The sequence below is a fragment of the Gracilinanus agilis genome, chromosome X (assembly GCF_016433145.1).
Source record: "Gracilinanus agilis isolate LMUSP501 chromosome X, AgileGrace, whole genome shotgun sequence".
Taxonomy (NCBI): domain Eukaryota; kingdom Metazoa; phylum Chordata; class Mammalia; order Didelphimorphia; family Didelphidae; genus Gracilinanus; species Gracilinanus agilis.
Window position 1 is genome coordinate 50,907,841 of NC_058136.1, and position 23,677 is coordinate 50,931,517.

Below are 23,677 nucleotides of genomic sequence, written 5' to 3' on the forward strand. Positions count from 1 at the left end.
ATGGTAGAAGCTCAAATATTATTATTGCATGCCTTTATGGTACTGGAAGAGTGACTTGAGAATATTACCTTCCTTGATGGGAAACCTCAATGAGGAAACTCCCTCCATTGATATGATCAACTATTCACTTGGGACTTAAACATAGTCTTAGAGAATTTGTTTCTAGCCCTTGGAATTTAAGGGATTTGCCCATGGCCTATATGTGTCTGAGGCAGGAAGAGAACTCTGACTAAACCTTCTATCTACTGAATTATTTTGTGTCTCATATACAAAGCAGTTAGCAAGCATTCATAAAACATATACTGTATGCCAAATATTTTCCTCTGTTCTGGAAGTACAGAAACAAAAGCAGAACATTCTCTGCTCTCAAAGACCTTACTTTTTAATGGGGAAAATATTCTGTACATATGAAAGTATTTGCCAAAGATATACAAAATAAATACAAGGCATTTTTCGGCAAGAAGGCACTAGGCCTTGGGTGGGAGGCCATGCAAGTCTTCAGGTAGTAGGTGGTGCTTGAGCTGAGTTTACAAAAAAAAAGCAGAGATTCAAAGAATTAGAGATGAAAATTAAGCGTAGTCCTGGTAATAAAGGACAGCCAACAGAAGAGCAAAGATATGGATGATGAATCATGGGAGGAACAGCGAGAAGGCTAGCCTGCCTCAGTCCAGAGCAGGGGAAAGGGCAGTAATGTAAAGTCAGCTTTTTTCTTTGTATCCACAAAGCTTACTTAACTGTGCCTGGCAGATAGTACTTCATAAATGCATATCAGTTGTTGGCTTAACCTTTCTGGGCCTCAGTTTTCTCATCTGTAAAATGAGGGAGTTGAATTGGATGGTCTTTGAGGTCTCTTCTATTTCTGAATCTGTGCTCTATTTTCCTTGCATTATACTGTACAATCAGGTGTCAGAGGCAACTTTGCAGTGTTAGCAGGGTAGCAGCCAAGTGGGGCAGTGTAAGTAGGACATAGCCCACATGTCTCAGAACATGACCATATTTCCGACACAATGCTCTAAGATAATATTTTCTTTATATTCACAGATTTCCCATTCAGAATGATTTAAATATCAGTATAGATGGCCATGTTATCTAGTGAAGTTAGAGGTTTCCCCTGGCACATCATTCTCCTTTTACTGGAGTGAATCTCTTATGACAGCTTGCCATGTTTTCTACTGTTGTTGGCCTTTGTGCTCCAGGAGGAGTTGTGTCACTGTCAAATTGGGATCTCCACCCTCCATTTCTTCTTAAGGAAGTACAAGAAAGTGTGAAGCATTACATGGCTGTCTATTTCTGTTAATGCCACAGTTTTTAAACATGAGCCCCCTATGATGAGGTTGAAGGCATTTGGTTTTGTGCTTGGGATGGAAATAAAAATTTCCTAATTAATGAACCGTTGAAATAGAATCTATTTTAACAAAAGAGGAAATATACTGGCAGTGCCATTTGTACTGTTCCCTGTGGGCACTCGCCAAATGCAGATACTGACACACACGGGCCAATTACTTTCAGGTAATCAAAAGAGTGTGACCATTGTTTGGGAAGATTTTGATTTTCAACACCATTATCTAAAAGCCTTGATGATGTGCCATTTTCTTTAAGCACAAATTGGGACAGAAACTAAATAAAAGATGGTTGGCACCAAAAGTGTATTTTTTGATGAATATCTTTTAGCTTAATTATAAATCATAGAAATTAATTTAGAAATGATAGATTCCTCTTGCAAATAAGATCATGACATTTGTGGGAGTTGCTTTACATGCATAATGTATTCAATTACTTTTCTTTTTTAATTACAGGAGTTGTAAACCTGTATTAATATAGAATGCAGAATTAGAAAGCTTTGAGGAATTTAATTGAACTTAAATTAGAAAATGCTTAAGTCCCATGTGTTTTTGCCTGGACTAGAAAAATGGATAGGAAGGTTTGAACCTAAGAGATTCTGGAGAATGGGCAGGTTGACCGTGAGTGACAAAGGAGGTGGAGAACTCAAAAACAACTTTGAGATTACAAACGTGGAGAATACTAGTTACTTATTTTTCTATAAAACTTTAATATTTGCAAAGCTCTTTCCTTATGTCATTCCTATGAAGTAGATAATAGTAACAATATTCTTCCCATTTTATAGATGAGAAACCTGAAGTTCATTGACCCTACATAATTTGTCACAGTCCACAACTCATAACTTTTAGACCCAGGATTTAAATCTAAGTCTTTACCAACTCTATGTCAAGTCCTGTTTCCATTCTGCCAAGCACCGACTAAAGAAAATTAAGAAAAGGAGTATATTTTAAGAAAATACATGCCTTATGATTTAGGCTCATTTTTAAAGATTATGGTGGCACATCCAAGTGGAAAATTCCCTGTAAGCAGCTGGTGATATTGGAATTGGCCATAGGTCAAGGATATAGAGATGTACACTGCCTTATATTATACTCTACTTTCATAACAACGTAGTGTTAGGCAGAACAGTTGGTGAATGTGGGGCACTAAATTTAAAAGCACAATGATAAAGGGTGGCTGATTACAAATATGGGGGACTCAGTGGATCAATACTGAGAGGTCATGAAAGAAGTCTAGAATAGATCCAGGATATGCATGGAAAGGGGGAGGGAAGGGGCCAGATGACAAGTTGGATGAGAGGCTCTAAGGGCTGTGCATCTCTGGATTTGAAGCCATTGACTAACCTCTAATAATAGTCAGGTTTGCACCATTATGGCAGGGTTTGGTGATATTGCTGTACATTATTTTGAAAGCCCCTTAGCTGGGCCACAGTTGTTCAAGTTATGACTCTAACACAGAGGATTGCCATTTGTACTCTTAAAAAAATGTTTTGAATACATTGTCTCTGTATCTTTTTCAGGCTGGAAGTATACAATTGCATCTCCCAGGCCCAACCATCCATTACTGGGCACAAAAGCTTTGAACTGCTCTATTTCTGACCTAAACTACTCCCCTCCTGCTCTGGCAAGCCCAGGGCCTGTCATATTGGTGCTGATCTTAATGCTCACACCCCTTAGCCTTACTGTTCTTCCAAAGTCCTAAGTTCAAGAGGGCCACTGGTCTTATCCTTCTCCAGTTGCAGGGATTACAGGCAATCCTATCAATACCTGTTTATTTGTAAACATAGTTGCTCTCTTCTGCACTACGGAAATTTCTTTAAATATGGGCTCTTCTTCTATCAGCAGGCATTGTAATCCTATGCCTTAGGAGTTTTGATGACTAAAAAGGTAGTGGCTGATATTTAGAGGATGAATTTGTCTAAGGTTTGTGTGGTTTTTAGGCAATAGATCCAGTCCATTGCTGGCTGGTATTCCAGCTGTATGATTTCTGTAACATTTAGTTATAGATAGTTGTCTAGAGGAATAGGAGGTTAAATGCCTTGCCTAAGTATTAGAAGGAGGATTCTAGCCAAAGTCTTTCTAGCTTTTAGGCCAGCTCTATCCACTAGGCCATTTTGCTTCTCCTTAATCCTCTCTTTATTCTTAAAGGTAAATGTTTTAAACCAGATTTTCAATGTTGTTGCACTCTTAGAAGAAATATTTTAATTAGCTGCTTGAAAGAAATGGTGGAGAAACTTCCTTGTACTCTTCTAGTTTAGTTCTTTAAAAAAAATAAAGATAGTCGATTGTGCTTACAAAGCCTATAGAAAGATATTTGGCAGAATTTGGGGTACCCTACTTCATGTTAACTTGCCTTCAGGAAATGACCTTTTACTTCTCAAAATATTACTCACCCTTCAAAATCTAGCTTAAACGTCACCTCTTCCATAATATCTTTTCTGATCCCTCCCAGCTACATAGAAGCTTCCCGTTTCCTTTGAGTATGTTCATCTTCTTTTCTCCATTTATATATACTATTTCTTTTTATACTATTTCTTTTAGATATCTATTCAACTCCCATGGTTTCATTTATCATCTCTATGCAGATGACTCTGAGATATACTTGTCCAGTACTCATTTCTCTGTTGACCTCTGGTCTTACATGTCTAACTGCTTATTGGACATCTCAAACTAGATGACCCTTAAACATCAGAAACTCAACACTTGCAAAACTGAACCGATTGTGTTTCCCCATACTCCTAAAGTCTCCTCACTTCAAAACTTCCCTATTACTACCCAAGGTACTAATGCTCTTCTGGTCCCTGCAGCTCATAACCTAATTGTTATCCTCAATTCCTTACTCTCATTTCCTGTGTCCTACCAATGGTCCAGTTCTGTCATTCCCTGCTTTTTTCATATACCCCCTCCCCACTCCTCACCTCTAGCAGTGTTAGCACCATACTTCAGATCTTCATCACTTCATCACAATAATCATACCTGGATTATTATAGTACATACTGGTTGTTCTCAAAACTCTCTCCAATCCACCCTACACTCAGCTGGCAAATTAATCTTCCTAAAATGCAGGTCTGACCATATCGTTTCCTTATTCATTAAATCCCTGTTTTGTCAATGATCAAACATAATATCCTCTATTTGACTTTCAAATCCTCTCATAACCAGGCCCCTTCCTACCTTTCCAGTCTTTTTATACTTCACTACTCTCTGAGTACTCTGGGATCTGGTCACAACTGGGCTCTTTGCCGTTATCCTGCCTGATCTACACATGACAAACCATTCCATCTCCTAAAACTGAGCACTTTTGCTGGTCATTCTCAATGTCTCCCTCCTCATTTTTGCCTCCTGGCTTACTCCAAGTTTCCCATGAAGTTTCTGCAAGAAGCCTTTCCAAATCATTCTTAATTTTAGGACCTTCCCTTTGAGACTACCTTCAATTTATCCTGTATACATCTCCTTTGCACATGGTTGTTTTTACAGTGGGAGCTCCATGAGGGCAGAAACTCTTTGGTTTTTTCCTGCTTTGTATCTCCAAATCTTGGCACAGTGCCTGGCACATGGGTGATTAACACTTCAGTCATCTTTTTATCCCTGGCAGTGCCTGAAACATATTCTCACTAGCCATTCCCTAAATATTTGTTAAATTGGGTCTAACAGACTTAATCATAAAAAAATCCTCTGATATGTTCTTCTAATACAGAATGACAATGAGATGAGAAAGAAAGGTTATATTTTGGCAAGACAGAAAGGGCATTAGGGTTCAATACCTGCACTAAACTAACCTTTAAGTGGGCAATTAACATTTAAAGAAAACAAAGTTTGGAAGTATTTGTGAAGTAATTGCAGGAATAGAGAAAGTAGTTCAAGGTCCCTGTTTTGTTGAGAAGAATTTTTTTTCCTCACACTGACAGTCATTGGAAAATAGAGATTGTGATCCCTAAAAGATGAAGAGAAAAATCTATTCAAATGACAATAATGTCCTTATTGGGAGGATTGGAGTAAGGCCTTCTTTGTTTATTTTTCATTCTCAACTTCAGCTCTTTAATATTTTCCGGGCATAAACTTGTAACCTTTTAAACTGTCAACTCTAAAAGGGTTTTCCATTTGCTGGATATTAAGAAATAACATAACAGGAGAAGAAGAGGTACTTGCAGGGTGCCGATTCCTCAAGGGCTGTTCATCCTTTGGGTTTTCTTCAAGAGGATATCGACAGCAATGGCCTCAGGCAGGGTGATGACTTCCACACTTGAAACTGTAGCTTCCGTTTAAAGTAGAGGAGTCCTAAAGGTGTACCGTTTGGTGGCAAGACTGACAGTACTTCAATCTGGCTTGCCCATCTATATGTAGCTCAGTTATTTTTGCCCTCTAAGTAGGTGTTTGCCTTTATATTGGCATGTCTCTGAATTGCCCTCAATTATATAGGAGTATGAAAATGTGGAGGTAGTGTCAGGAGGCAGCTAGGTGGTGCACTGGGTAGAGTTCAGGGCCTAGAATCAGGAAAACCCAAGCTCAAATGTGGCATTAGACATATACTGGCTGCATGACCTCTTAACCTCTATGTGCTTCAGTTTCCTCATCAGTAAAATAGATATAACAGCACCTCCATCTCAAGGTTGTTGTGAGACTCAAATAAGGTCATAGTTGTAAAGTGCTTAGCTCAGGGCCTGGCACACAGTAGGTGCTATATACATTCCAACTCTGATGATGTTGATGGTAATGATCCATCGACCAAGTGGTATACAGCAGCAGGAGATTTGAGGGGTGGCTGAATCTTTGACTACCAGTTCACACTTCCAGCCTTATCAGAAACTTTCATCTGCCATATATTCGACTTAATCCATTTTGTTCACAGACTTCTACACTGTTCTTACTTGGCCCTGGGTGGAGTGCAATATTTGGCTTGTAAGGGAAAGAGATGCCTTAAATGAGAAGAGTGTTCAAGGGTGCGTTCAATTCAACCTTTCGAAACTGCTAAGAATAAAAGAAGAACTTGTTAGGTCTCTCTGACTTTTTAGGATGGAGCTTTCTGAAGTAGTAACAGAAAAAGAAAGAGGTCTCCATGCCAAGCTCATTTCCTCTTGGGAGTTTATCCCTTCCATCATCTTTGTTTCAGTAGTTAAAACTTATCATTGAGCTAGAGATTTTGATATATGCATAATTGATTTTTTCTAATTTTAATAACATTATCCCTAATCTTTCTAATTTAGTTTTCACTGTAGTGAAAATCACTCAAGTTATCAAAATCAGTCTTTGTTTTCCTTAATGGAATACTTCACAAAATCCCATTAACAACAAGCAAACAAAAAATGAATAAATTTCATGCATCAACAAATATTTTGATTTTGAAAAGATAAGACAAACCCTTTTCATATTTCCTTTCCCCATTCTCTGGACAAACAGAAATAAACCTTTAATCTTCACTCATCTTTTTCTGAAGATATGATTCTGACTCTACCCTTTTCCTTACATTAAAGAAAACCATATTGTATATTTGAATAATGCAAATCCTTCCTTTTCCCCAGATGATTTTATAGCTACATATGTGTCTCTATATTGCCTAAGTCACAGGCTCGCATTAACTTTAGCCCCAAGGGAAAGCAAAATGTAGTGGGTGGGAAAGGAATGAAGAGCAAAAGAAACCAAAGCACATGATATCGAAAACTCTGTGTCATCCTTGCCTTGGATGTTATTTGGTAGGGGATGTGCCCCTGTCCTAAAGCTTTGGGTCATTGTCTGTCTTATATTGTAATAGCACGTTCCTAACCTATTGAAATTCTTTCGTTTTTCTCACATGTTGGTTGAAGGCCAACATGACAACAATTAGGTCTGTCCCAAAGTCTAGGATTAGCTAGAGCTGTTCAAATGAATGAATCAATTTTTATTCTCCCAGGCACCAAACATGAGTATGCAGCAGATGTTATCATTTTTGCTTAATTCCCCATTAAACATAGGGATACATTGTGTGCATAAATATTGCCATTTTTGATAATGGGGAATTTCCATTTAGGCCAAGTATAGTTTATTACATTTAGGCTGGCCAGAATTTTTAGCATTTTGTAAAGTAGAGATAGTTTTCAAAACATGAATTTGCATGAGACTGAGAGCCAATCCTCTTTCTCTCTTTTTAGATGCATCCATATACATACAAAGAAACATGCTCATATATGTTTACTTTACTTTGCCAAAGTTTCCCTATTAAAAATGAAGATTATATCATTTGGCTAAATATCTACGCCCAGCTACTCATTTAATTTTGAAATGTTGTGTGTGTGTGTATGTGTATACACACACATACATATACATAATATAAATTAATCTGATATGAGCATGACACAAGCATGATGAACTTATTGTTGAATGGGAGCCCAGCAACATCAGCCATTGGTTTATTCTGAAGCCTCAATAACTAAAATGTAATGTCAGAATAAACCATTCCATAAATAAATACAATCTCTTCCAGAGAAACCATACCTTATGATTGACCACTGAGCGCACACCGTCAACATGTTCAAAGTCTTAGTTAAAAAGTAAAGATGAAAGAGAGACTCATGCATGATTCATATGTCTAGTTATTCAGAAGCCAAGAGTTGAACTAAAGTAACTGACCCTTTTCATGACCATCTTGAATGGGACCATATTGTTGTAGCCTGGGTACTGAATCTGAAACCAAAATGAACTTCATCCTCCTCCTTCTGATTAGTGACTGTGGCCTGGGAAGACGTCCATTTCCTCATCAATAAAATGGGAATAATTTATATTCGAAGTACCAGTTGGATAGATAATTGATGGAAAATCCTTGATATGTTGTAGAAATGCTCTCAGCCCCAGTTTAGGGTGCTTTTGGTTTTCTGTCCCTTCCACTGGAGAATAATACATACACACCTTCTTTATGCTAGCAAAGAGCCATGGTAAAAGACTTGTCTAGGAGCTCCTCTATTGAAATATTTGTTATTACATGTAGAAATTTACATCTACCTAATGTACATTTATGTACACTTCTTATTTTCTTGTAGAACCTGGTAAAGAATCTTCCTGAGCAAAAGGAACTTAGTGCCTTAGCCCAACTGAAGAATGAATATGATGACCTCTGTGAACCTGAACAATTTGGAGTTGTGGTATGTAGTAGAGACACCCATACAGTCGATTTGCTACATACAATGACAAGAAAGGCATTCCTGTTATTTATTGAGTTTATGATTACTCTTGTGGTGGTTCAGTCATTTCAGTTGTTTGCAACTCTTCGTGACCCCATTTTCTTGGCAAATATATTGGAATGCTTTGCCATTTCCTTCTCCAGTTCATTTTACATATGACAAAACTGAGGCAAACAGGGTGAAGTAGACTTGCCCAGAATCACACAGCAAGTAAGTGTCTGAGGCTGGATTTGAACTTAAGAAGGTGAGTCTTCCTGAACTGATGCAACCTTTCTAGTGAGCAAAATGGAACCATGCTCAAAGGGTCTTAAAACTCCATACCCTTTGACCCAACAATACTACCTTCTGGATCAGTATATCCTAAAAAGATTAAAGGTAGAGGAAAAGGACCTACCTGTACAAAAATATTTTAGTAGCTCTTTTTGTAGCAGCAAAGAATTGGAAACTGAGGGGCTGTCCATTAATTGAAGAATGATTGAATAAATTGTGGTATATGGTTGTATTGCACCAAAATAAATGATGAACAGAATGAGTTCAGAAAAACCTGGGAAAAGTTACATAAACTGATGCAAAGTGAAGTGAGCAGAACCAGGAGAACAGTGTATACAGTAACAGAAATATTGTACAATGATCAACCATGAAGGACTAAACTATTATCAGCAAAACAAAGTTCCAAGGTAACCCGAAAGGACTCATGAAAAGAAATGCTAACCACAGCTAAGGAAGGAACTGTTGGAATCTGATTGCAGAGCAGAGCATGCTATCCTTCACTTTATTTATTTCTTAAGTTTTTAAAATTGTATTGTGATATGTGTCTTCTGTCATGGTATAGAGAACATGGAAATATATATTGCATGAAAGCACTGGTATAATCTATTTTAAACTATATACTGCCTCAGGAGGGGGCAGGGAAGGAGGGACATAATCTGAATTTCAAAAGGTCAGAAAACAATTGTCGAAAATTGTTTCTACTTGTAACTGAAAAATTGTTTAAAGTTTAAAAAGTAGGAATAAGCTTGAGAGTCTTGGAGCCAATAAACGATATTAGTTCTAAGATACAAAGATAAGGGCCAAAAAATTTTTTAAATTTTATATATATATAAAACAGATTGTGATAAAACTTTGATTTTAGAGATGTGAAAACTACTTATTGCACTTGTATTTTACTTTTAGGTATTTGATCACTTAAATAGATGTAATAAGATCATATTATAATAGGAGGCACAGTGAATTAAAGGATGAATCTGGAATCAGGTTACCCCTTGACTTCAAAACTAGTCACAGACATATGCTAATTGGGTGACCCTGGGTCAGCCACTTAACCTCTGTTTACCTCAGTTTCCTCATCTATAAAATAGATATTAAGACCAACTTTCCCAAGTTGTTGTAAAGATCAAACCAGATATAAAGCTCTTTGCAAATCTTAACATGCTATGTAAGTATTAACTATTACCATTATTATTGTTTGCTCATAGTATATTACTTTGAACTTCATAAACAATTCAGATGCCCAGAAGGAAAATGCTTACTTTCTTTAATTTTGGTTTTAGAATTAATAAGAAGAAGTCAACAACCAAGTTAATTAGGTATTAAGTAGAAACCCTTTAAGTGACATTATATGCCAAAAGATTTCCTATATCAGAGTACCCCTGGAACATATATTTGCGTGTGATGGTCATGCATTTTCAATCAGGATACCATTTAGTTATCAGAAGACATTTTTGGGGGCTGTAGTTTATCTTGGGATGATGTATTATTTTTCCCAAGAAGTCATTTATGAGTAATCTACTTGATGGCATTGTAAAGAAATGAAGTTTGAATACTTGAAATAACATTAGAGTTATAGAAGTAAAAGCACATGTAAAATAGAATAATTTTCTTGTTTATCTTCATAACCATAAATAATTCTTTGCCGGCAAGTGTGTAATCAATAACTTGGCCATTTTTTTCACTACCCACCATCTTTATACACTCACTTGTGGCAGATCAAAGACATTATAAAGTAGTCTTTGTAGGCAGCGAGTAGTATACCAGTATCTAAAATACTCATTAGTGAAAAATAACACTTAGGAAGAAAATTTTTAAGTTAATAATTGTGTTCCCAGATTTCAACTTTATAGATTGATTATGAGAAATGTCATAAATAACTCCAATTGACATCTTCTTTGGATGCTCTCATTATGACCTTCAGACTATACCAGGGAAATTCAAACTCTGCCAAATCCTACCCAGCTAGAAAGGTTTTGAGGGGGTGGAATATTGCAGGGGACTGTTTTCTGAAAGACTGGCCTACTTAAATTTGGAAGGAGCATCCCTAAGGAGGGAATTAGAAAGTATCAGTAGGTGAAAAGGTGCTCATTTGGGGGCTATTTTTGTTTTGGTCCAGCATTCCTAGAGTTCAAGATCTTTCTACATCTTGATTTGTTCATCTAATATATTAGCTATCCCTACTAATATTTTACTATCTCTGAATGTGATGAGTTATACCTTGTATATATTGGTGGTATTTAAGAAATGACAGAAAAATATTTAATAGGAAAGCATTGAGGATATTATCCCACAGTCTTCCTCTACAGACTTTCTTTTTGATTGGTGCTGTTGATTTTGCCATATTCTCTCAATTTCACATTTAAGAAGCTCTAACCTGATCAAACTGTGCTGTCATTCAGCCCATATTTCTTCATCTTTTCTACAAGAATATTATGAGAGACTTGGTTAAGTACCTTCCTTCCTACAGTGTTCCCCAGCTACTAAGTAACTTTACTGAAGAAGACCCAGTTGAGGCACGTAGGCAGCTCAGTGAATAGAGAGCCAGCCTTGGTGAGGGGAGTATCAGTTTAAATTTGGCTTCTGACATTTCCCAGTTGTGTGACCCTAGGCAAGTCACTTAACTCCAGTTGCCTTGCTCTTTCTACTCTTCTGCCTTGGAACCAGTACCTAGTATTGATTCTAAAACAGATGGGAAGGGTTAAAAAAAGATATCTAATGGAAGACATTAGATAATAGTTATCTGCTAGCATAAAAGATGTAGTTGAATTTTATTTTTACCTAGGACTTGGAATGATTTTAAATATATATATATATATATATATATATATATATATATATATATATATACACATATATATATGTGTGTGTGTGTGTGTGTGTGTACATCATCTAATTGGATTAGCAACTGTATTTATATTCTTTATTATGGGAAAGGGTTCACTAAGGGCAGCCTTAACTTGTATTATTAGTAGGAATATGTTTCAGACACAAATATAAGAGGAAATAAGATGTTAGAAATTGAGTTGAAGGAAAGTAGATTTCTTATCAACACATTGGTGTTTTAATAATTTGCCTTAATTACATAATCGCTATGCCCATCAATTTTAATAAAGGTCAGGTAGATATTTAAAAAGCATTAAGCAAAGGAATATATTGCAATTAGGTTACTTACCAAAACATCCAACTTGATATCTATACTTTTTCTGAATGNACACACATATATATATGTGTGTGTGTGTGTGTGTGTGTGTACATCATCTAATTGGATTAGCAACTGTATTTATATTCTTTATTATGGGAAAGGGTTCACTAAGGGCAGCCTTAACTTGTATTATTAGTAGGAATATGTTTCAGACACAAATATAAGAGGAAATAAGATGTTAGAAATTGAGTTGAAGGAAAGTAGATTTCTTATCAACACATTGGTGTTTTAATAATTTGCCTTAATTACATAATCGCTATGCCCATCAATTTTAATAAAGGTCAGGTAGATATTTAAAAAGCATTAAGCAAAGGAATATATTGCAATTAGGTTACTTACCAAAACATCCAACTTGATATCTATACTTTTTCTGAATGAAAATTGGCATACCACATACATTTTCATCGCTTTAGCACAATTATGTGTTAAATCCAGTGTTTGAATGCTTTTGAAGTTCTATCTTCATTTCAAGTGAAAATCATAATCAATGTCATTTCTAGTTGTGACAGATACTTGGAGGCCTGATCCCATGGGATTGGTAATACTAATGTTCTTACTGGTATTGGAGTTGTCAGCATAAGCTTGGATCACTGGTTCTCAGATTATGTTCTGGGGATCCTTGGGGGTCTTTGAAACCCTCTTAAGGCCTTTGAAAGGTCAGAACTGTTTTCATGATAATGCTAAGATGCATAAATTTCTAATACTGTAAATATCGATAGATATAACCCACATAAACAAAAGCTCTTTGGGAAGTCGTCAGTTTTTAAAGGGGAGGGAGTTGTAAGACTAAAAAGTTTGAGAACCGTTATCTTAGACCAGTGGTTCCCAAATGTTTTTGGCCTACCGCCCCCTTTCCAGAAAAAATATCACTTATCCCCCTGGAAGTTATGAAACTATTTATTGAACTCAGAATAGAATGTAATACAAAAAAAAAGTGTAGCTATCACCGCTCCCTGGATCGCTGCAGCAACCACCAGGGGGCGGTGGCACCCACTTTGGGAAGCACTGTCTTAGACTAACACTAGAAGGAGGCCTTAAGGTCTTGAAAGTTTCCCTAAAAACCTAATGAAAATCCTGCCATAATTATGGCTTCCTTCTTTAGTGTGGGTCAGCCTCCTTAAGATGGCTAATACCAGTCCTGAAAGCTCTGCAGAGCAGTACTTGGCCTGGGGAGGTCTGACTGGCCACACAACTTGTCAGTCATTTGCCCTATAACCTTTTCCATTCTGAATGAACTTTGGGATATCATCCTAGTTACATGCAATACGTTGGGTTTCATAAAAAGTCCAAAAAACTCCTCAGTTAAGATCTCTAGAGGAGTATGGAATGTTGAATATCTGTAGCTGGGGCTACATTGTGTGCATCTATTAAAACTTAACCATCCTTTGAGTAAAGAAAAGTTCTTTTAGTAATCACTACTTTGTTTTTCTGACTTCAAAACGACCCATATTTTTTCAATTAAAATGTTGTAAAGCTATAATCTGACAAGATGTGGAAACAGTCATACACTGGAAAACCTTCATAATGGAAGGCTCAGATTATAGGCTTCTGTTGCAGGCCCATTGGAATTTTTTCCTTTTTGTTTAAAAATGACTGGGGCAGGAAGGGTCCTGCATTTCCAGGGACATCTGGGGGCACTCTGCCCAGAAAAGTCACCATGTTCTCTACTTAATAAAGATGAACTGAACTTGAGGCATTCTATTAAAGATAGCAGAATGAGCTAAAAAAGAAATGCTCTTTCCCCTCCTTTCTTCCCCAAGGGTGGATCCTTTTTTATTGTAAGTTCTCTGAGATCTATATTTTAGTTAGCAAAATATTGTGTGGTTCCCAGTACCTGGCACATTTCTCTGCCCACAGTAGGTGCTAAACAAAGGTTTTGTTGTCTTTAACAGATCATTTGTTTTCGTATAAAACACTGACTTTTCTGGAGTCTTAGTAATGTATTATTTTTCACATTTGCCTACTCACTGATGAAGTCACATTTTTTATTTCATATTATTCCAAGTATTCTGTATTTTCATGTGTGTGTTGGTGCATGTGCATGCTATATGTTAATCTTAGAGGTACCTTAATTTTTTCTGGAAAAAAAATCAGTTGGTTTAATAAATTTTGGAAGGACAAATTGATTCCATAAAGTAGTGTGTATATTATAATTTTTCCAACCAGGCTTTCATGTTCTTGTTCCTCTTATTTTTTCCTCCTAATTCCTGTGCTATTTCTGTCAGTGGCACTGCCATTAACTCCGTCACCATCACCCAGGCTGTTCTGTTTGACTCCTCCTTCTCTCTCACCACCCACATCCAAAGCATTTTCAAATCCTGTTGATTATATCTTTGCAATACCTTTTACAGACCTCCAATCCTTTCTATTTTTAGTACAGCTGCCCCAGTACAAGCTTGCATTGCCACATTCAAGGATTATTTTAATCCAGTAACAAACTTTTATCAAGTACCTATGTTGTACAAGGCCCCATATTTGGTCCTAAGCCTATAAAGATGAAAAACAATAGAATTCCTACCTACCTTGGAGGAGCTTACAGTAAGTGTCCTCCCTGGATGTGAAATCTACATGCACAGAAGGTAGTCCCCTCTTCACCTCCACTCTGGGAACACCTAGCTCTTTTCTAAGGCTTGGGTCAATTTTTTTCTCCCTAGAGAGTACAGAATTTTTCCGGTACCCTCTAATCGTTAGTGACTCTGCCCCAATCATTTTGTATTAATTAGCATACATATATAATGGAGGATTGGATTGGCACCTGCATTTGTAACACCTTCCCCCCCCCCACCCTTACTTAGTCCTGATATCTTTATTAGGTGAGAACATTTCTCTTGACTTAATTATACATATGAACAATATGTAAGCAAGGCCTAGATGCTTCTGTTGAAACAATGAATCAGATGAAGACTTTAGATTGGATGCAGAAAATCTTTGGTTAATTTAGAACCACACAGATATTATCTCGCTGCTCATTTGTTCAAAGCTATATTTTTCCTCATTCCTTGTTGTCGATCCTTGGCTTTTACTCCATTCTGCTCTTTCCATCGGTAATTTTTGAAAGTTCCATTTCTTTCCCTTGTAGGATTGTACTCAGTTTGGTAAGCTAAGCTCTTCTTGATTGGAAGTGTAATAACTCTCAAGTACTCTCCCAATTTGTATTCACTCTTATAAATTGAAATCCCAGAGGGTAGACTCCTCTCAGTATTCAGGGGGATAATATGGCAGGTGGCTACTAGAACAACTACAGTTCCTAATCCCCCACTGTTATGCTTCCTATTAAAAATGTTGGTAGACTTTATTACCTTTTATCAAAGGCATTTGCTGAGATGGTATGTAGACCACAATTTGTTCTGGTTTGTTTTGTTTTGGTTTTTTCCCAGAGTAGACATTCCTTCCGTTTCCAAACCTTTACTGCCACTAAAAGTGAATGTTTTTGGACATAAGGGGTCCTTTATCTTCTTTATTTGATCTCTTCACTGGGTCAATGAGAATGAGCATTAAAATAACTTTTGGGGAGTAATTCCAAATTACTTTCTAGAATGACTGTCCATTCCCAGCTCCATGAAAAATGTATTAATATACCTATTTTCCCACAGCCCCTCCAGCATTTCCCTTTTTTGTTAATTTTGCTCTTCCAAGAAGTATGAGTAGAACCTCTGAATTTTTTTCAGTGGCTATTTCTCTAATCATCAGTGATTTAGAGAATTTTTTCTATATGGCTATTAATAATTTTGAGTTATTCAAAAACTTCTGACCACTTATCAATTGGGAATCACTTTTATTCTTATAAATTTGACTTATTTACCTACATATCTTAGAAATGAGTCCCTTATCAGATATACTTTCAGCAAAAACTGCGCTGGTTTTGTTGGTGTCAACCAATTTTTAATCTTTTTGTCGTCAAAATTGTCCACTTTCCCTTCTCTGATTCTTTTGATCTCTTTTTTTGATATTGAGTTCTTCCTCTAGTCTTAGCTTTGACAGGTAGTTTCTTCCTTATTCTTCTCCCTGGCTTATGATGCCACCCTTTATATCCAAATCTTGTACCGTATCTTGGTATTCAGTCTGAAATCTTGGCCTTAACCTGGTTTCTGCTGGACCACTTTTTAGTTTTTTCAACTATTTATGAATTCATGCTCCAATAGCCAGCATCTTTGGGTATATCTAATACTAGACTACAGCATTCGTTTGTTTCTGTAGGTTGTGCACTTAATTTGTTCCACTGATCAACTTCTTTTTTTCTTACCCAGTACCAATTCTTTTGATGTTTACAGCTTTGAAACATAAATTGAAATCTAGTACTAACAGGTCCTGATCCTTCCCCCTTTTTTTCAGTACAGTTTTTAACTGATTTTGTATTGCATATTGTAATGCACAGCATCTACATTTGGAAGAATTTAACGCCTAGTACAAATTCTGGATGCCCAGGGTATATTTCTTTTTTTGACTCATTTTTTGGACCTAAATGAAGCATAGATTGGCAATATTTGGTGCACATAGATTCAAGGATCCCTTGTAATAATTTTGTTACTCCATCATAGGTCTAGAACCAGCAGTTTGCTAACTACTGCCCTAGATATTACAAGAAAGGAAAGGGAGACTATCTATCCCCAAATACCCATAGCTATTTGAGCTATGATAGCCGACAATTGGAAATAATTTATATTTCCAAGTATTGGGCAATGACTGAGTAAACGGTGGCAGGTTATTCTAACATATTATTATGGTACCATTAAAACATCAAATATGAAGAGTACTTGGAAATCCAAAGATATCTCTATACTGCATTGAAACATGTGGTCACCCATGTCAGACACAATAAGACATACATTACATGTAAGCAATAAAGACAGGAGACCTTTCTTAGTGGGTGGCAGCATTTGGTTTACTTGAAAGAGAACTGAATTTGGAGTCAGAGGGTCTGGATTCAAATCCCACTTTTGATATTTGCTTGCTGTTTGATCTTGGGCAAGTCATTTAACCTCTGTGTCTTAGTTTCCTTTCATGTAAAATGTAGGAGTTACACTAATTGATCCCTAAGGTCCCTTCAAGTAACAAATATATGCACATATTTGGAAAAAACATAAAGTATATATCTTATTGAGTTTTTTCAGTATAAAATTATATTTCCCTATTTTAAGTCAGAATGAAAGTTGTTTGCATTTTTGATTTTATTATTGAAGTTTGATCCATATTTGCTTTAATCACTCATTTTTAGTTTTGACAAGAATATATGCATACACAAAACACACATACACATACATGTAAGAAATGACACTGGATTTGGAATCAGAAGACTTAACGTTCAAATCCTATTTTTGCCTCTTAATCAACTCTGTGACCACTGGAAAATTACTTTTGATCTCTGTGCTCAGTTTCCTCAACTGCAAAATAAGGGAGGATTGGCCTAAATGACCTCTGGAGGTCTTCCCACCTCCTAATAGAGGACCTCAGGAATTATTACATACAGGCTAATGATGCACTATTTTCTACATTTGACTCCTGGTTCTAGAGACCAGTCCATGTGCACGTGCATGGGCATGGACCGAAATCGATATGTTCTTTACTGTTTCTTCTCTTTTCTGCAAATGAATGTGGTGCTTGGATTGCAGAGCTGTACTCACCAGCTGTATAGGTAGTGAAGTGTATAAAACTTAGATTATAAACAAAAGTACGTCCAGCTCTGGGGAAATAACCCACTTGTAGCTGCTCTCACTGCATTTTTTTAATATAGTATAAATCAGCACAAAAAATGAGAGCCCCTTGATGTGGTTTTGATAGACAAGTACCTCATAACACAAATAAATCCCTGCCATAATACACCACTGTGGTCAATGTCCCACAGCACTTCAAGGAATGAATTATAAAACAAAGAATGCCAGTCATCTCCAGTGCTGCAAGGGATGACAACTCAAAACAAACATATTTCAACATAGTTTTTGTTTTATTTACTTATATCACTTAGGCGTACTCAGGTGCCTTTTAATAATTCTATGCCTGGCTGGGGATGCATTATTTGTATATGTTAGTTAGCCAAGCACACTACCTGGCACCATGGTACGCCCTTCCTTCCTAAATGCTTATTTAATTGAATAGAATCCAAAAGTTCTCTTGCAAAAGTTTTTTTTTTCTTGGTATGTCAGTTTCCTACTAGAAGGAGTCATTGGCTCTCTCTCGTCTGTAGGATTCCATACAAAGTCCTCGGTTTACCATCAGAAGCCTTTTATAGACTGGCTCCAGATGATCTTTCCAGGCTGATTGCACATTACTCCCACTCACACACTTGATGTTTCAGACAAACTGACCTCGTTGAGATTCTCCATTTTCTACCTTTATGCTTACAATGCTTTCTTGCATCACTTCACCCTTCAAGGCTCAGCTCAAGTGCCATCTCCTATAAGAGGCCTCTCCTGATTTTTCCATTTCCCTTCTTCACTTCCTTTATTTGGTATTTATGTTGTATGTATTCTCTGATTCTCTTTATTTGTACATTAAGCTACTGCAGGAAGGGGGATACCTTTTATCTAGTATCTGGCACATAATAGGTGCTTAATAACTATGTGACTGAAGGCTAAGTAGCTGCTTACTCTCTGGCCTTGGCCACCATGCTTCAGCTGTCTTGCTGTCTTCTCCCTCTGCCTTTGCAAGTACTCTCATCAGTGAGCTTGCCATAGAACCCCCCTTTTGAAGAAGGCATCAGACTTCATTCTCCATTGTATACCGCTATGCTTCACCCTCCTCACGGATACTTTCTCCCTACTTTTCTCCTCCTCCTTCTATGTTGTCTTCTCCCATTAGAATGGAAACTCCTTGGGGGCAGGAACTGTATATCCTCCCATAACTTGGCATGGAAGGAAGGAGAAATAAGCATTTATGTGCTTATTCTTATTATTACTATCATTATTATTACATGCCAGGCAATGCACTAAGTGCTTTTACAAATATTGCCCTATATGATGAGCAATGCACTGTATCTGGCTCATGGTAAACCCTTAATAAATGCGTATTGACTAACTTGCCCAAGAATCATGGCTAATGAGTGGTGGAACCAATCGTACTTACTAAGGGAAAGAACTCCCCAAAGTGAACACTTGACTCATGGGAACAGGCTTTTGGCTTTCTAGTAATATTGGATCCTAGACAAATCTGTTAACTTCTCAGTGCCCTAAACAACTCTCTAAGACTAAGTTGCACAGAAGGTGTTAGAGTGCATTGCTAGAAAGAGATTGCTCATGTGAGAGTCCTTGTGGAAGTCAATGAAACCACCGGTCTGGTTGCTGTCCCTCTTAAGTATGAAGCACTGCGAATCAAAATAGAAAAGCAAGATAGTCCCTTCTCTGAAGCAACTGATGTTTTCTTTGGGAGAGGTAGCACATATAGAAGAGAGTTCGCCTGCAGAGTGAATAGAAGAGTCCAGTGTTCCTAACGGGAGAGATTCAGGGTAGATGACAAGGCCCATGTGTCGATCATTAGGGTACATTGGCATGTCAGATGCCAATGCCTGGGAGTCTGGTGAGTATAGTAGGAGAGCAGATGTTAACATCTGGTAGACTGAAGAGTATAGCGGTAATCAACACACATCTACTAAGCACGTGTTGTCTACCACCCACAATTTTGGGATCTCTTTCTTACTTTGAAGATTATAATTGGTAGCTCCCTGTCCGTACAAAGACAAGGGCTGAAGGAAGAGTTAGAGCAGTGGTTCCCAGACTTTTTTGGCCTCCCGCCCCCTTTCCAGAAAAAAATATTACTTAGCCCCCTGGAAATTAATTTTTTTTATTTTAATAGCAATTAATAGGAAAGATAAATGCACCTGTGGCCATCACTGCCCCCCTAGATCGCTATAGCACCCACTTTGGGAATCACTGAGTTAGAGGGTCCTGCCTCATCACCATTGGGAAGGATGGAGTAGGTCATAAGATTGGAGTAGAATGGAGACTCTACATTTCCTTTTTTCACTGTAGGCATCTTGTAGTGCTGTGAATAGATCACTGGACTGAGAATGAGAAAAACTTTAGTTCAGTTTGATCCTAGACAGTTATTAGCCTAGTAACCTTGGTCCAGTCACTTAATTTCTCTAAGCCTCAGTTTCCTCATCCATAAAATTGGGATAATAATACCAATTGTCTTCTGGGTTGTTATAATTTTCAGTGATCTGGTATATTTAAAATGGCTTGAAAACATTAAAGGATTGTGTCTATGATAGTTCTTTTTATGGCAACTAGGTGGTATAGTGGGTAGAGTACTGTACTTCAAGTTGTGAAGACCTGAATTCAAATTCAACCTCCCATTAGTTGCGTTTTTTTTAAAGCAGAGACTAGATAATTCATCCATTGGCAAGGGGTTAGAGCATAGGCCCATGGATGTTGTTTTGAACTTTATGTTTTACAGTAAGAATTAGGTATACGAATTGGTAGATCATAGTCAGCACATACTACTTGTTTGGAGGAATGTTAATTAATTCTCTAATTGGTCAGACCTTGCAGGTATATTGCTTTGATGTCTTTGAAAGAATCCTAAAGTAATAAGTTAATTGTGTAGAATTCCTGTTCCATAAGTGAAATGGGATATTGGAAAAAGGACTGGCATTTCCCACGTAAAAGCAAATGGAAAAGAAGGGGCATCAAAACGTAAACTCCTTTATTTGACAGGTAACACAGAAAATGATGGCCTGTAAGTTCTTGTCCAAAACCTAGCGTAGTCAGACAGAACTGGGTCATATGCTAAAATATCAAGGGACAGGATGAGACGTCCCTACCAAAAGACTTCCTATAATCTTCTGTCTTTCAAATGTGTTCTGTAGATGAGCTTTTTTACTTGGAAAGGATGCTCTTTGGGAAGGGTGACCCCCTCCTCGCAGGAGACATGTTAAAAGAACCAAAGCAGAGATCTCAATGAAGTTGGTCAAGTTGAAAGAATGAAGATAAATAATGATTTATAGTTCAAGACCAAATTCGGTTGTAATTTTCCCCTCTACTAGACTGAATTGTAAGATCTCTGAAAAACGCTAGATTGGACTTTTCCGGATAGTGAAAGATAAAGAATCAGGCTTTAGTTCAGTGTGCTAATGTCTTCCTTGTGAAGGCAGCTGAGTGGTGCCCTGGATAGAGCCTCAGCATCGAGAAGGCCTTAAGTCAAATCCTGCAACAGACATTGGCCGTGTGATCCTGGGGAATTATCTTCTCAGCCTTGATTTCTTCATCTGTGAAATGGGAAAAATAATAGCATCTAGACCACAGCATTGTTGTGAGAATAAAATGATCCCCCACCCACCCACCCCCCGCATACAAAGTACTTTGCCATCCCTACAGCACTTTAGAAATGCTGGCCATTATTGTTACTACTGCTACTTTGACAATCACAGCTCCTCTTAAAAAAAATCAGGGCAACAGTATTTGCTAAACATGTGCTATGTACTGAAGACCATGCTTAAGACAAGGAACGTGTATGAACACTATGTGACTGGAAAATAAAATGCCTTTTTCTTCTCTTTCTGTTGAAACTGTGTTTCTCTCCTAGCCCCATCATTCATTGCTAGACTAGAAATTGTTCTGTGTAGGCCAGGTTTTTTTATTCATAGGTTATGAAAGATTAAGAAAGCATTCATAATTGTGGCAACCGTTCCAAAGGGAATGTCTAATGTGCACTCGGCTTCTGAAACAAGTAATTAAAACCAAGATGAACTGCCTTGGACAAAACCAATATAGGGATCTTTGAAATGTATACTTGAAAGGAAGTTCCTATGATTTTGCCATGACACATTTAGCATCCACATCCTGCCAAGTGTTTGAAATTCTTTATAGAGAGCATGAATATTTAATGTATATATTTTATGAATAGAAATCTAAGGAGCACTTCATACTTTTGAAAAATGTATTAATTGCTCAATCACAGCCAGTCTGAGAATTTCAAATAGCAGGTCAATAGGTAATTTCTCAGGCAATCAAGCCTGCCCCATGTTGTTTGCCATTTCCATCGTGGCTCTTGTTTCTTTGCATTGGGGCCTCCTCGTTCCTCTCGATGTCCTGCGACAGATTTTCCTGCATCCCGTTGACAGTGCATCCATTTGAGGAGGCCATTAAGAGTGAAAGCAGGGGATGGAAATGCACCTGTTGAACTTGAGCGATTCTCTCATTAACTTGGTCGCTTTTATCAGACTGGGTTGCCCAGGGTGAACGGCGCACTGTTGTCACAGCAACTTCTGGTACACTGGCTCAGCTGGCTAGCTAAAGAAAGACAGGAGGTTAAAAAGGTCCTTGCATGAGGTACAGCTTATTTGGCAGTTAGAACCCTGAACCCTGTGTGAGCATCTCTCTCGCCAGAGGGAACTCCAAAGGAAACTTTCTTACTGAGAATCCCTTGTCTTGCAGATGAGCTCGGTGAAAATGTTAAGACCTCGGCTCCATAGCATCCTTTTCAAGCTCACGTTTGAAGAACATGTAAACAACATCAAACCCGGCATCATGGCAGTAACTCTAGCCTGTGAAGAGACGAAAAAAAGCGAAAGCTTTAATCGACTTTTAGAGCTGGTCCTCCTGGTTGGCAACTACATGAACTCGGGCTCTCGAAATGCCCAGTCGCTGGGTTTCAACATCAACTTTCTTTGCAAGGTAGGTTGGAAATGAATTCCACTCTTAGAAAAGCTCAAACTTCTTGGCTGTCAGGGTGATTGTGGCTGCACGCGTTCCTAATTGAAATTGTGCAGAGAAACACCAAAGGGGAGACTGAGGTAGGAAAAGACGCGGAAAGTTCTCATGAACTCTTTCTGCGATTGACCCCTCCAGCCTAGAATTCAAGTGCCGTGTATTTTCCTTTCTCGGAGTGCAATTTTAAATGTGATTTAGAAACCTGAAAATCCAGCCTTCACGCAAGTCATAATGAATATGAATCACTCTTTAAGCTCTCATTTTATTCCAACTAAGACAAAATAAAAGATTATTAAATAAATGGAAAATGGATGAGATGAGGTTGTTGAATACTTAAGCCTTTGTATGCCCAGACATGCATGCAAATGAGGCATGGCTTAACTAGCTTTTACCATGTACAGAGGCAGCACGCTAGTGCCTCTGGAATATGGGGATTGGGCGTGCAACTTTTTTGTTCCTTAGCAAAATCCCTCCGCTCTTTTCTTTATCACTGAATTAAAAAGGATCCCTCTTCCCACCCCTACAGACAAAGTAATACTTTGGCAATTAGAACTTGTGTGCTTGTATATTAAGAGTTTTTTAGTGATTCGGTTCATTTCTCTTTTCAGCATTTGCTCTAGTTCCAAGAATCTCTGGCATTAATTGAAAATTTGAAATTTACAGTATATTGAGCATGGGATGTGATGTTATGATTTGGTGACTGCTTTGATATGGCTGGGTTTTAAGGACTTAAAGATGTAGACATGATAGGAAGTAAATGCACATTCCTCAGATGGCCCTCTGTGTCTTTTCCTAGATGAGATGTGTCTCCATGCTATAGAGAGGGCTAACCAGACACACTCTTGCAGCAAGAAGATTGGAAAGTAGCCTGAGAAGAACAGATCTGCAAAGGAGTAGGCCCCCTCAGACGCCTAACCATTCCCTCTTGTGGATGGTTTGGGACTTTTTTTTCACACTTTCACATCTGAAAACACAGAATGTGAGTTTTTAGCTATTGTATTTGAGGCATTCCGAAGGATGACTTTGTCATCTTTGTGATAAATGAAGGCAAGCATATCTGTAGGTCTTGGT

The 23,677-nt window shown here is 37.7% G+C and overlaps 1 protein-coding gene across 1 annotated transcript in view; it reads left to right on the forward strand.

Annotated features, from left to right (window-relative positions):
* DIAPH2 (diaphanous related formin 2) overlaps positions 1–23,677 on the forward strand; it is a 923,935-nt gene that overhangs the window by 410,885 nt on the left and 489,373 nt on the right. The window contains exons 21-22 of the mRNA XM_044682826.1: positions 8,351–8,452; positions 22,331–22,570. Of these exons, the coding sequence (XP_044538761.1) occupies positions 8,351–8,452; positions 22,331–22,570 (342 nt within the window). The remainder of the gene's footprint in view (positions 1–8,350; positions 8,453–22,330; positions 22,571–23,677) is intronic.